This window comes from Manduca sexta, unplaced genomic scaffold (genome assembly GCF_014839805.1).
Source record: "Manduca sexta isolate Smith_Timp_Sample1 unplaced genomic scaffold, JHU_Msex_v1.0 HiC_scaffold_1448, whole genome shotgun sequence".
Taxonomy (NCBI): domain Eukaryota; kingdom Metazoa; phylum Arthropoda; class Insecta; order Lepidoptera; family Sphingidae; genus Manduca; species Manduca sexta.
The window spans coordinates 1-14571 of NW_023592313.1; the positions used below are offsets into that span (position 1 = coordinate 1).

The 14571-nt window shown below is 35.2% G+C and overlaps 1 protein-coding gene across 1 annotated transcript; it reads left to right on the forward strand.

The window, feature by feature from the left end:
* The first annotated feature begins 1270 nt into the window (after nt 1-1270).
* On the forward strand, nt 1271-1969 carry LOC119191384 (myophilin-like). Its single transcript, XM_037445292.1, has one exon. The coding sequence runs from the start codon at nt 1356-1358 to the stop codon at nt 1917-1919; it is 564 nt and encodes a 187-aa protein (XP_037301189.1). The 5' UTR covers nt 1271-1355; the 3' UTR covers nt 1920-1969.
* The last annotated feature ends 12602 nt before the right edge of the window (nt 1970-14571 follow it).

A 14571-nucleotide genomic window follows, 5' to 3' on the forward strand; every position in this document is an offset into this window, starting at 1 on the left:
AACGTCCTGTGCTGCGAAACTTGCGGCAAATTAGTATTGTCTCTGAATGGTTAGAAGGTCGAAATTTCTGGCGACTACTGCGTATATCATTAGCTGCAAAGTAAATTGAATTGGCTATAATGGGTAACGTACTGTTAGTGTCGAAGAAGAAAATATTTTAAATTTCAAAGCTGTGTTTTTGGTCATTTTCTAAAGCGTTTGAACTTAGAATATATGCATTAAGGACAATTACAGCTTGACAAGCTTGTTTTTAGCATTTAGTTGTATATTCTAGTCATCAATGTTAATGGTTGCAAACAGCGCCCTTAGAGGCAGAGCATATAGCGGAGCGCAGCGCAAAGATTTTTTTTGCTGTCAAACTATTATCGACATTGTCTTCACGGAAATAATACTCAAAATCCATTAACACAACCATGCAATGTATCGGCCCTTAACGGAATAATATTATACCAAATCCTAATGCGATTAGATTAAGACGGGATTTAGATAATTTATGTAAGGCATATCAGTCATTAGACTAGTAACTGATTCCGGTTGGAGACTATACAAAATGATACAATCATAATCGTTTATGGTTAGATATATAGTTAACAACATGACTGGATATTTCATGTTTTATGCATTCCCTCTTCTGCCCCTTTCCTCTTTGTCTTAGATTTAAATATTTAATACGTAATTAATTGTGTTCAAGTCATATTACATCACAAAATTTTCTGTTTCTGAATGCAAGCTACGTTATTATATTCACTTAAACAGATATAAATGATTCGTAATTACCTTTTAAATACAATGTACATATTGGAAGTGTTCCAAAACGTACTGATATTATAGTAATAAGTAGATACGATAATATTTGTAATCGCAAATACCGGCATCTATCAGCTGATAAGTGTGACCGACTGTTCTAGAGCTTTCTAGACCACACGATACAATTTGTATATATACGAAAAAATACACACATTAATAAAAAATAAAATGTGTAATATTTCAATACCGAGCAAGCAATTTTTCCGGTAGGTTTAGTGCAGTGTTTTAAAGCAATAAATAATAAATTGGTGATACAAATTTTAAAACGTCTAGCTCCAAAAATGTAGTCTGTATTGTGTGCACAGATGAATACGGCCATGACATAACTAATCTTGTGACTAACATTTTCTAAGTTTAATGCATGCCGTCATTTAATCACAATTATAAATCACTTATACGGCAAGATAATGCTGCGACGCGATAAACCGTATACTGGTACGTAGAAAAAGCGATAGTCGCTATCATACGTATCGTCAAGCTGATATTGTGAGGACGCTTATCACGAGGAGTTCAGTGGACACGTAGCCGCACACTTGTCAACACACAACATGGCTGAACACCGCGCAGGCAAAGCCGGCATCAACGCCGAGGCCCAGGCTCGCATCCACAGCAAGTACAACGACGAGATTGCACAGGAGACCCTCGAGTGGATCAGGAAGCTAACTGGCGAACCGGCCAACACCTCCGGAACCGCCGAGAATCTTTACGAGGTACTTAAGGATGGTACGCTACTTTGCAAACTAGTCAACGCTATCCAGGAAGGGTCAGTGAAGAAAGTCAACCAGTCGACGATGGCCTTCAAGTGCATGGAGAATATTAACGCGTTCCTGGAAGCGGCGAAGAAGCTCGGCGTGCCCCCACAGGAGACTTTCCAGACCATTGATCTGTGGGAGAAACAAAACCTGTACTCGGTGGTGATTTGTCTGCAGTCCTTGGGCAGGAAGGCGGGTAATTACGGCAAGCCGTCCATCGGCCCGAAGGAAGCCGATAAGAACGTTCGTGAATTCAGCGAAGAGCAGCTGAAGGCCGGACAGAACGTCATCTCGCTGCAATACGGCACCAACAAGGGTCAGCAGTCGGGCATCTCATTCGGTACCCGTCGTCAAATGTGATGTATTTGTTATTAATTTATAAACATTATATTGTAATAAACGTTTTCTAATTTTTTTATCGATGCCTTTATTTGCCCGTAGAGTGAGGCACGCCTTGTAAATGAACAGTAGGTATGCGAGCGATTAGATAACATCAGCCTTTGTATTGCAGCCCGATGTGCACTTGTAGAGGCTAAAATATCTAACTGTAATCGATGGAAACATTATCATTTAGTGATTATATGTACAGCCCTCTACATCTTCTAATCCTTTAAGACCGGCATTAGTTTTTGTAGCCCTCCGACTGTTATCGATGTTCATGATGATTAATTATGTGCCTCTACTAAAGAGAGAATAAGTAAATTATAGAAATTAATATTATGATACACGAGATTCGTGATTATTGAAATAGATCAATACAATTTGATATGCAGGTTCCTTATCTTATCTCTTCTCTGAGGTTTCGTGACAAATATATCTTAATCCGTCTTATTTCAGGATAAATAATTCACGAAACTCTTATTTTACCAATATTTTTCGACAAATTTGTCTAGGCTTTATCCAGTTATTTCATTATCATTTTCCTTAACTTTCAGTTGATTAACAGTAACGTTAGTAATACACATTCCAGTAATAGATATGACATTATTACAGTCATTTAGTTTATTTTTATTATGAGCAAGAGTTGATAAAGTTCCTGTATCTTGATAATAGAACTTTTAATAATACATTGACATAAATGACGCCATGCTCCGAGTCTTCAACACAATATTATCGATGACAAACATTGAGGATGAGGTTCTATGACCTGTTTTACCATGAAGTTATTTTGGTTTATTCTTAAAACTTCTAGATTTTGTGACTAGTCTAGCTTTTAGATTTAAGTATTATTTTAATCTAAACAAACAGCATGTTTCATAATAAAATGTTGACTGAAAACATTGTTGCCAATCGTATTTTTATTCGAGAGATTGAACGAGTATTATATTTTTCCGGAATTTTCGATCCTACAGTAATACTATTTAATTCGATAAAATATAATGACACTTAATTATTCCTACGTAAAATTGTCATTAATGCAACTATTAACGCTTAAGTTTAAATATAATTAAATACAAATAAAAATAACATTTATTGAATGAACAGTGATATTTTAAGCAAAGTATACCATTTCAAAGAGAATAAAATATAGAATAAAGTCTATATTTCCTTATCAATGTGCTCACTTTATGAAAGGTATGTATTCGCCTTGAAGGAATCATCAAGGGGAAAGGCCGCGGTCTGCATACGCCACGTCATTTGGTTACGTAAGCATATTGATCTAACTTCAACAAACGGTTTCCATGCTTACCTCAAATACGCAGCAATTTCTGATCAAAAAACGCTAGTCGTAGATTTGCTTAACAAAAATTTCTTCGGACTAATATTGATCTGAATTTATAATTTTCAATCGGTTGTCGTCTACTTTAGGACCTTTTTTAATTATATCAACTTTATTTTCGTTTTATGATTTATCACGAACTTCAAATCCTTGTTCCATTCGATAAACTTTTTACCTACAATTTAATCACATTATACTTTTTACACGGTGATTCCAAGACAATAATTATGCCCCGCTACAATTAAAGCAAAGCTTGTTTTCGAATACGATATTAAAGATCCGAGACGTCGGATACGGTACCTATTAAAATTAAAAAAGGAAAATAACGTCCGGTCTTAATAACATCATTATGAAACTGGTAAAACACGAAATCCAATTGGTAAGAACAGAACCGTGTAGCGGTGTCTACAACGCAAAGACAATGTAGATCAAGTCACGACAAGAATATTAAGGTGTGCAAATCGCGATACCACACTTACGCTTTCCAAAAAGACCGTTTTGTCGCCACTAGAGCAGTAAGAAAGCGAAATAATACTCGTAATTTTGATAGACATGTAAGACACTAATATACCTCAGTTATCAGTGGCGAATGGTGACATTTTTCAAAAGGTTACCCGATGTGAAAAAATTGCCCTAGTAAGCATATCGCTGCCAATTTAACAGAAAACAAAAACTAAGACAAACGTAATAAACCTAAAAGGAAGCCGGTAGGAATCGGTTGTATGGAGGCTTCGCCACTGTCTGTTATAATGTATCAGAGATGAGTTCGGTATGTTATATGATTTCACTTTTAACTTGTTTATGATATTACGTTTTACTGCATTTGTCAATGTCAAGCTTTCTTGTACTTTGAGGTCCTGGTTCCTTGCTGGTTTTGGACATATTAACTTTCTTTAATCGAAATTAATGACATTTCAATATAAAAATACTGATTGGTTGCGGTCATACCGATACGTTTGCTATCTTTGTAATAAGACGAAAATAAACTTGATCTACTGTCACCTGCCCCAATTGCCTATCTGCCACTCCTTCCCAGTAAGAGACGTGAGTTTAAGTATGTCTGTTATATTAACATATGGGAAGTTGGGAATTCACAAAGTATTTTCTAAATGTTCTATTATTGAGAACGCTTGTGATATAGACGGCAGAACATGTTAAGTGTATTATAATTTACTGAAATAATTTTATGATAAATCTTCTTGACTAGCATTTATCTCGGTTTTGGTCGCATTAGGTCTCTCTCGAGATATATTTGAACAGCCTTGACCCCTCTTTTATAAAATAGTGTTTGAAACTCATAAACAATTTTTTACAATTTTACAAGATTCAAAAGCGCTTTTATTAACCTTGTGTTCAATTTCTTCTTATTTAGTAGCGTTACTGTAAGTAAATTTGGCAAAAACTTGTCCGCCTTAGTGTCACAATTGATTATACGCTCTAAATTATTGTTTAAAGAGATCAAAGCCAAGTTCACCACGCTGTAGAAAATGTTTGTCAAATAAGTAATCTAATTTAACATTGTTAGGTGCAAAAAATATCTTGTTTCATGAACCATTATATTCATTAGGTTCTCGTTGATATTCCGAAGCGTAGTATCGCAGGTAAGCCGCCATAATTCTAGTAATCGTTGAGGATCTCAACCTATATCTATGTGGCATTATACAGCCCTGTGCGTGCCTTAACCTATAAAAATCAAATATTACTGCAATGTTCCAAGTTCTAGTTACTATGTAAATTAGATTTAGAAATACGTCCTTGCCTGTCACCGACGATGGCGATACATGTAATTTCCGTTACCTTAAATTATGACGTCATTCACCACTGACCAGACTATTGTGCGCGTCATGGTGGTAGCACCTACCGCCGGATGGCACGGTCACGCGTCGATTGTCTAAACACGGATATCCGACCTATAGTGCTGTATCTTTCACTCTACATGTAAATTAACAGGACAAGAAAAGGATAGACGGAACACGTGGTCTACCCTCATAGAAATTCTCGTCATGCATTTGCAACCGTGAAAATTATTGTGGTGTTTTGTTTCGATGTTAGACGGAATTAATTTATTTTGCGCGTGAGTAATACAGGCATAATATCATGGCCTGCGCGAACTGTTATTATTGCATCATAAATGATAATACAGCCAGTAATATAAAGAATGGGACAATTAGCTAACTTCAAATTGGAACTGACTTACAAATTTCTAAGGCATCGGACAGATATGTATCAATTACTTTATTTCTTAAGTAGTCAAATATAATATATTACAAATTTAATTTCATCAACGGTATGACTATGCAAATTATAAAACTACAACAAAATACGTGACCAGTCTTTTAGATTTTTCTGGCTTCCAGCTTTCAAAGTTTAATTACTTGAAAACCAGTAAAACTTTTACACCCGAGATCATGCTTTAAACTGCTAAGGTCGCAATGCCTAAGGTCAACACACAGCATTAGTGTACAATGCTTTCATTGCATAAAAGAGAGTGAAAGCTGAAAGCTCTCATCATAAACGGATCCATTGACATTTCAACAATGATTAGGCAACATAAGATGTCCATCTATGGTCGGTGGATTAGAAAGTGCTTCTTAAACAGATCTATGCGATCTAATGTTTTAATTGTGTAATTTGTTTGTAGCAAACTATACTATATTCTGCTACTGATTTTTTATAATGACTGAATTGGAAATCTTCGCAAATGAGTCCAATTTATAATTTCCCTAGTTCTATAAATGAAGCAATTTGAACATAATTTGGCCAATTTGAAATCTATATGCAGCCGTTACATTATAATCACAAAATTTTAGAATTTTCATCATGATAGTTTGAAATGTGTCTTCAATATTGGATTAAGACCAGACAAGTCACAAACATTCACATAGTAGTCATAGCTTAGTTTCCCGATGTTCTCACGTCATACGATACTCGATAGTCGGACGTTTGCAAGGCTTCTGTCACGCCAGGCCAGCTTGTCCGAAGGCCTGTGTACCGTTACTAGCCACCGGCCATCCCACAGATTATCTGGCTCTAACGGGACGCAATCCGTTCATTAGATGCATCCAACAACATTGCATTCGCATCGGTTTTGAATCGATTCGTTTTACGATTTGTGAAAGTAAGTGATAAGTTTTATGGTACAGCAATAGCTTATAACTGGTACTTCTTCAGAGTTCAATGAATAGTTTGTGAGGAATGTAATGTTAGTGAAATTTTCACGCTGCTCACAATAAACAAAAGATTTTAAAGTAATTTTGATTTGTCTTTTTTAATGATTTTATATTTTAAATGGTCTTATAAACAAATATGATAAAATTGTTTATAAGAAGTAATAAAATTCTTCTAAAATTATTACACTTGATTAATATCTCATAAATTGACGCTGTTTTTACTTTACAAACACATAATCCATAAATCTTCAATTCATTTGCATTAATCGCTTCCTACATTCACGATCATTCTAAATATGCAGTCTAACACACATTCAATTAAGATAAAATTCGGACAAACAAAAAATCTCACGTTCTAGGAATTGGGGCAAACATTGCGTAACACTGAAACAGTACTTTTTGTAACGTTACAGTTTTCGAGACTTGAAATCATTGTAGCGTGTTAACAATGTCTGAGTCGAGTAATTATTATGTAAAGACGAAAACATTTGATGAAAAAATGTAGCAAAAGCAGTTTGCCTTCATTATAAGGTCTGGACCTAGCTGATATGAAGTTACAGAATCGACCGTCACGATATCAAGTTGTCAAATGTCAAACTTAATTGTCAAGAAGATGGAAACTCGTACGGTTCCAGCAATTCTGAAGGCGTGAACTGTCTTCCCTCGTAAATTCTATTTATTTGAAGGTCTCTTGATCCTCCCTCGCAATATGGTCCGCCTTCATTCTGTCTATCTAAGAACAGCACAGTGTAGCAATAGCCTTGCACTCTGTTTAGAGTTCATGAGCAGTCGAGAAGTTTACTGTGGGGCGTGCGACTGGCTGTTTTCGTCATTACATTGTATAAAAAAGAGAGAGGTTGTTTTGTGAAGGTAATGATAAAATACTTCGCCATTTTTGTGTCATTTGTCACAAAAACATCGTTATTGATATCATTTGTCATTGTTTAGGTCTTGCAAATTGAATTGCTTTCAAAAGTAAGTACCAGTGTTTTTTTGCTACGATACGAAATAACGCTTCGTTTGTTCATTCTTTTATTTTTGGTATTTAACTTTATTCTTTTTATTAGTGAACGATGTAGGGGTATGTGAACCGTGTGAGAACCCGCAATTAGCCAATTTCACTAAATGCTTTACATTATACGAGAAATATAATTTTATGTATAGAAGTAAACATTTAAAGACGTTATGTCGATTTCAATATTTTCTGTTTTTTGGTTTTATATTTACATAAAGTACTTGTAGTAGTGAATCTTGCGGTAGTCGCCCACAAGACTATTCGTCCCCTGCATTACGAAGAAGCGTAATGTATATTATCACAAATACCACTTTACAAATTGGGCTATTAAGAATAACATGTGCGTGTTCGACCCTCGTGCATATGTGACGTTGATGATATCTCTGCGGACCCAAATGTTAAATTGTTGTTTGCTGTATTATATGGTGTGAGTTCTTCAGCATTGCTTATTTATTTAAACGTGCCGGGTAATAATACTTCTTGCTCCTTACTGTAGTATTGAATTTAATTACGAGTAATTCTGTCAAACTTTATTTTTCTAAGTATTTTTGTTAACGCGACTTGAATATGTAGAAGAGATTTAATATTATTTTATTGTAAAAGACTTGATAAAGGTCGCAGGAATACGTTGGATGCAGAGCGCTTTCGACAGGTCCGTCTGGAAATCTTTAGTTGAGTTGAGAGGCCTATGTTCAGCAGTGGACTTTATGTGGCTGATGATGATAATGATGATAGTGTAAGTCAACTAAATACGCAGATGTGAGTAAAATGGGTATTATTTTCTATACAAAAATATACAAATACTAATAATGCAAATAAGTTAAAACCTAAAGATCGTTTGGTCCGAAATTTAACCAACCTATTTGTAGCATTCTACGACCTCAAATCCTCCCCATAAACAGCACTATTATAAATAGAATGATCTAGAAACAAAACGAGGCCAGCGAATGTCAACCTTCATGCGAGATGCACGCGCTATTTTCCCCTCTTCCCATCGCTTTCAGCGGGGGGCAACAGATAAACAACATAAATTGATACGGCCCCGCGAGAGCCCCGGCGATGATTTATTCGTTAACCTGCAGCATCGAGGCTCGACCTCATTGACTTTGGATCCAACCAATTGCATCGACGTCATTACTTACGTGTCTTCAGTGGTTATTATGAATTGTTTATGTAAAGTGTTCTGCATTTGTGAGCATATTGCAGTTCAGTACCTGGGTGACTGCTATTTCGTTGCAAAGTATTTGGATTGTAGCTCATTTGTGTTTCTTCGTTTCGCACAGCCTTTTTTAATGTAACAATGCTTCTGGCGCCTTATCGGGGCAGGCAGCTCAAGTGTTTTCAATCGCAAGAGTTTTACAGATCTTAATTATCCGAAACCCGAGCCTTCAATATTGTCTAAACCTAAATATGTAGCCATCAGACAAACAAAGCGATATAGGGCAATAGGATAATTCGATATAGCAGTACCCATTTTTAATTTCTTAAGGCTTCCTAAGCCATTCTACAGTAGGTGCAAAATTGCATTATCTGCCATAATTTAAGAAGTAGAACATCGCTCTTTTAATGTAAATATTTAGCTTTTTATAGAATGCACATTCTGTACACAAGTGTTACTGTAGGTAAAATACCTTAATTAAACGTCGCGTCTTAAGATACTGAAATGTTTGTGCAAAACCTCACGTCATCTGCTAACACATGTTTTATTATATATAGCTTTATATTCATCTGGATTTTGTTTTATCTTTAAATATGTTTTGTGATCTGTGAAAGTAGAATGTTATGGTCTTCCGCTATAGTTTCCTCTGTTTATGTCAACTTAACCGGTGTTTATAGCTTGAACTATCGCTTTATTGGTCCTGTGTGTAACATCTTCCCTAAACATTTACGATCTGGATTTAATTTCGACCCATTTTACTAGTTTCTTAGAAGCCTCTCATTTAATATACCAGATCGAATACATGACTTCGGACTACTGTTATCTCAAATTGATCACACTTAGTGTGAACAGATCGATTTGTAGAGTAATTGCGTAATATTTATTGTCCGTTCAGTAATGTAGTACAGTAGAACACTTAGTACTTGTCGGTCTTCACAACAAATTACTGAAAGGAAAATTACACGATTCTTTTTTGATATTGCAAAACAAAATCTTTCTATAATTGGACTTCTACTTGATATTCTTAAAAGGTTACTTCGTATGATGCATTAAGTGTAACTTAAATATAGTCTTTATTGTTGCCTTTTACACCATATAAAACTGCTTAAATAATGTTAAAATGGTTACAATGTATTACAGACATAGTTACAACGACATATAAAACTGAATAAGTAAAATTATTTTCATTACGAACCGCTCATTAATCTCCAAATTACTGCAACTTAGTTTAACTATAAAACATCTCATCAAAAATAAAAATATTAATCATTTAAGAACTTATTACAATTTTTTGTTTAAAAATAACGTTGTTCATCGCGTCGTATTCGTCCGGCCAGCGATACAAAGGTATAACATAATAATGCCAGTTCAATAAGAAAGTTAATAAACTCTCGATCTATTTATATCTCGCACAGGCACCTAAATCATTCACTAACAAACGTCTGCATATTGAGTACCCCTGTCACGTCGTGGACAATTTGCATATGAATGAGTCTCAATGTCTTGGCCACTGGGTACGTGAAATCTGCATCTGCACTTACGTGTTCCGTTCAAACTGTTTTTGCAATATTTGTCGTTGGATCGCAATTGCCGCCGTGTCCGCTATCCAATGAGTTTACCGGTTGGTATTACTTCAACTGTGACCGACTTAATGCGAGAACCGGTTCCTTTGTACGTGTCCAAAAGGCGTTGGACCAACCTTGGCATTGAAGCATCACGATGAGTAATATTTGTGATTTTGTTCTCGTGTTTGTCGAATGTTTGATCAAATGAGTTGTGAATTCTGATCACTGCCATCTTTTATTGGTATTCACGATCTTATTCATTAATTATAGATTAGATGTTACAGTGGGTCGAATGTGAATTGGTAATAAGAAATTGGATTTTCATTACCATGCCGTTCTTCTAATGCGTCCATCGCAATGTATGTCTCATCAGACTTTCAAAAGCTTATTAAGCCTTTGCAGATTAACATTCTAGAGGAACATATTTGTAGATAGTACAATGTGTTTCATTGCCTATGGTACCTAATACAAATTAAATAATAAGTGATGATGCATTAGTCATAACTTTGCCTAGCCATGCGTAGACAAAGCGTCAATGCTTGACTAATATTTGTTTCATCAATTTCAAGTCATGATTTATTTTGTTATGGCTTTCGTGTTCATATATATTAATGTAAATGTACAGAAATTTCAAAAGAAATGCATAAACTGTTTAAATTTTATACCGGCTCGGTGCCTTACGAAAATTAGTTTCGTCCATAGCTCAGTATTTAAAATTGACTGCATAAGTTTGCGTGTTCTTAAGTAATATGAAGTGGTCTCTGCCGGTGTTGCCTAATTCCAGTATAATTTCTCGCGCGGATAGTTGCGTCAATGGTTCTTGTTTACCAGACGGTTAGTGACATTTCTTACGTAATTCGTCTCCGAAAATGTGATTTTTTGTTGGTGTGGTAATATGTGATGTAATTCAGTACTACTGTTTGATATGTTGAAAATATTGTGTTTAAGCTGCACTATTACAAAGAGTTTTATTGTTAACACCAACATGTAATAAACTTGATTGCAATAAAAGAACCGTAGACACCTAGAAATATTGTTGCCGATAGATAGCCATCATTATCGTTAACATACTTTAGACCAAATAGGTTTTATCGAGACTAGAGCGTGCCACTGAGCTAGTTGTTAGCGTACAGTTGAACTGTTGGTATTTTGTGTCGTGGTTTTATGAAACCTAGAAATAAACTGAGTCGTAACTTATGCTTTGTTGGCAAAAACCTTTTGTAAAATCTGCGATGGAATATTGGTTCAAATATCTAATCAGGGAACAACATACATAAATGATAATAATACATCGAGCGAAATTCAGATAATTTGTGTGAATTTTCTAATATCTTCTAGAAACGTCCATATAAAAGGTAAGGAAAATATTCATCTCAGAACGCTTACTTGAGAGCAATGACATAACCATTAAGTACAGATACGTAGGTGTAACTAATAACCGGATCTAAATCGATGGACAGGTGTTCGACATGATGTTCAATTATTCCGCCTACTCGCAGTACATGTAGGTGATAAGTTGATTTAACAGCAATGTCAGCAATGGCTTATGTTTGAGATCTGCTGTCCTAAAACTTCATACAGTAAATATTTGGAGCGTGCAGGTATTTTTTCTAAGCTACGAATACCCTTCTGCAACATCCTCTTCCAGTGATTATGTTTGAATATAAATTATCACGTTGGTTTGCTATGCGTTTGAGGGTCGAATATGTGCAACTTTAGGTAAGGAAAATATAGTATAACACGAACCCAAAGATGTACCTATAACTTACAAACAAAGAAACGAAAAAATAAATGACGAACTTAAAAAAAATCATACAAACCATAACCTATTACCATTACTATATGGTGTCCGAAAGACCATAATATATTGTTCTCTCAAGTAAATCTGTTACTCCCATTTCAAGTATTTTTTCCAACAAAACAGCAACGTGTCAGTGCTGTAAAACCATACGAAGGTTACTTACCTTTAAAATACTTCTTAATCTAGTCATGTAGCTATCAATGTTGATGATCAGCAGCGTCGGAACCTCAGCGATGCTATCTATCGCTACACCAGTTTTTAGATGTTCCGCCGCATTCTGATGTCGAAAGTTTTTTTACTTTCCTTCCTTGTTGGTTGTTATACTCATGTTACTGTTTTGTTACATATTTCATAGTTTCTTGATACGTTGTTTGTGGATGCAAGGTTTGTGATGCATTTGGGTATCGGCATCATATTTTGATCATCTGGTTCGGCATCGTGGATGAGGATTTTTTATTTCCCGCAATATTAATCAGAAAATGCTGAAGAGTGGACCAATTGGAAAGAGTAGGTAGAAAGGCGAAGCCCCTCACACAAAGCAGCCGGCAACGCATCTATGATTTTTTTTTCACTATATGCGTCTTTCGCCCTACACCGTAAAACTACAACCTGGCCAAGCTGCGCTACCTATGCTCCAGATAGCTTTATATTACTTCATACCTAACATTGACTGGAACTCGCCTTTCAGTCTTGTTTTTTTCCAGTAAATCGACTACTAAATTAAACCTTGCCACCTACGGTGAGCTCAATGTATTATGAATGGACATAATAAATTAAAGTCGGCATTCATAAAATGTGACTAATTACTAAAAGTACGAGCACAAGAATTTTCATTGTCTAGAAGCCTTGGATGATAAGATAAGGTTTGTCTAATTGCAGTTAATTTGTCGTTGTGTCTTCGAGAGATAAATTTAGTAGTATTTTTAATAATTTATGCGGAAGTGAATCTTGTCTCTAAAACCACATCAGTTTCGTAAATGCAGGTATGCTAATTAAAAAGATTTTAGTATTCTAGTGTTTCATATTTAAATACTAATTGATTGAATACTCGTAATATTAACGACTTTGACATCATCGAGTAAGGATGGTGAATATAAAAAACATCTTAAGGAAATACTCCAATTTTTGCATTGAATTTTGCGTTTTTTCTAATATTCCGAATAAACATCGCATTGATCTGGATTCTAGTGATCACGTATTTGTGCCGTAAGAAGTTCTTTATGAGTTTATTTCCATGATCGACAAGTTTTAATTTCTTCAGAAATAAATGAAATAATTTATTTGAATAAAATTTTTACTCAGTTCGGAAAGCAGTTTCCACTATAGAAAATTGGGCACGAAACTACGTAATTCAAAGATTTGAAGTAGGTATATTAGTATATAAAAAAAGAGTTACATTTAAACTAGTGTACAGCCCACTCAGGAATCATGAAATATATTTGATGATACAAATTTTTATTATATTCATGTATAGCTAACTATCAATGAGCCGATAAATTCGATATGGTAGATTCACTAATTCTCCTTTGAAAATGAAAGCGTTAACTTACTTGTATTTGTTTATACTACATCATCAAAGCTTAAAGCACTTGCAACAAGGGGCAATTTTGATTAAAAAATAAGTGAGCAAATCGCAACTCGACCCCGGAGGTCGGCTAATTTCAATTTAGTTCGTGTGATTCACTTTTTGCGACAATTTCCACAACGACAGTACGGACTTGTTTGTTCATCATGTTCGACCAGTTCCCTTCGTGTTCCAATCGAGATTGTATTGTGTCCAGTTTTTTTCATTAGGAAAGTAAATCAGTTTCCCTTTCTAAAGTCACTGCGAGATGAGAATGAGTGTTATTGCTTAGCATAACGTGGTGTATGTTAAATAAGATTGCGTCAATGATAGCAGTTTGATTTATGAATGTGGTAAAAGATTGCTTTCCTTTGTGGAGTTTTACATCAACTTATTTTAGAGTGATGAGAGTGTATTAAGTTATTAGGGAAAATATTTATGTGATATTAAAGTTAAATGTTCCACCGCAATGTCTATTTCTGCCGCCAAGCAGCTGTGTATGGTCACTGTTGTATTCCGATTTGAGGGACATTGTTACCAGTGTAACTACTGAACATAATAAGACTTAAAATCTCATGTCTCAGGCGAGTGCACTGGAATATCAAACAATACTTTGTAATTCAAGGTGTTGGATGGTGTTTCTACTGTTTATGGGCGGTTTTATCACTTACCATCAGACGAACAGCAAGCTCGGCTAGTCATTCAAAGCAATAAAAAAAGTAAAGATAATAACTCGACGAATCTCATCATTTGAAAATATTTCTAAATTTATAATAATCTGCATACGTCTACTGCAGTACATGTCTTCTCCAATTTGTACCAGCCTTGAAGCTCCCGCTCACGGCAACATGCTTTTATTTAAATTACCATAGTTAAAGCTAACATGCGACTTCCTTCTCGACCAGAGTCCAGTATATTACTTCTTAAACTAACAAACAAAACTGCTGAAATAATTAACGCTAGTACTAAAGGAAACTAAAACTCCACCAACGACGGTAAACACAAAGCATACAACCAG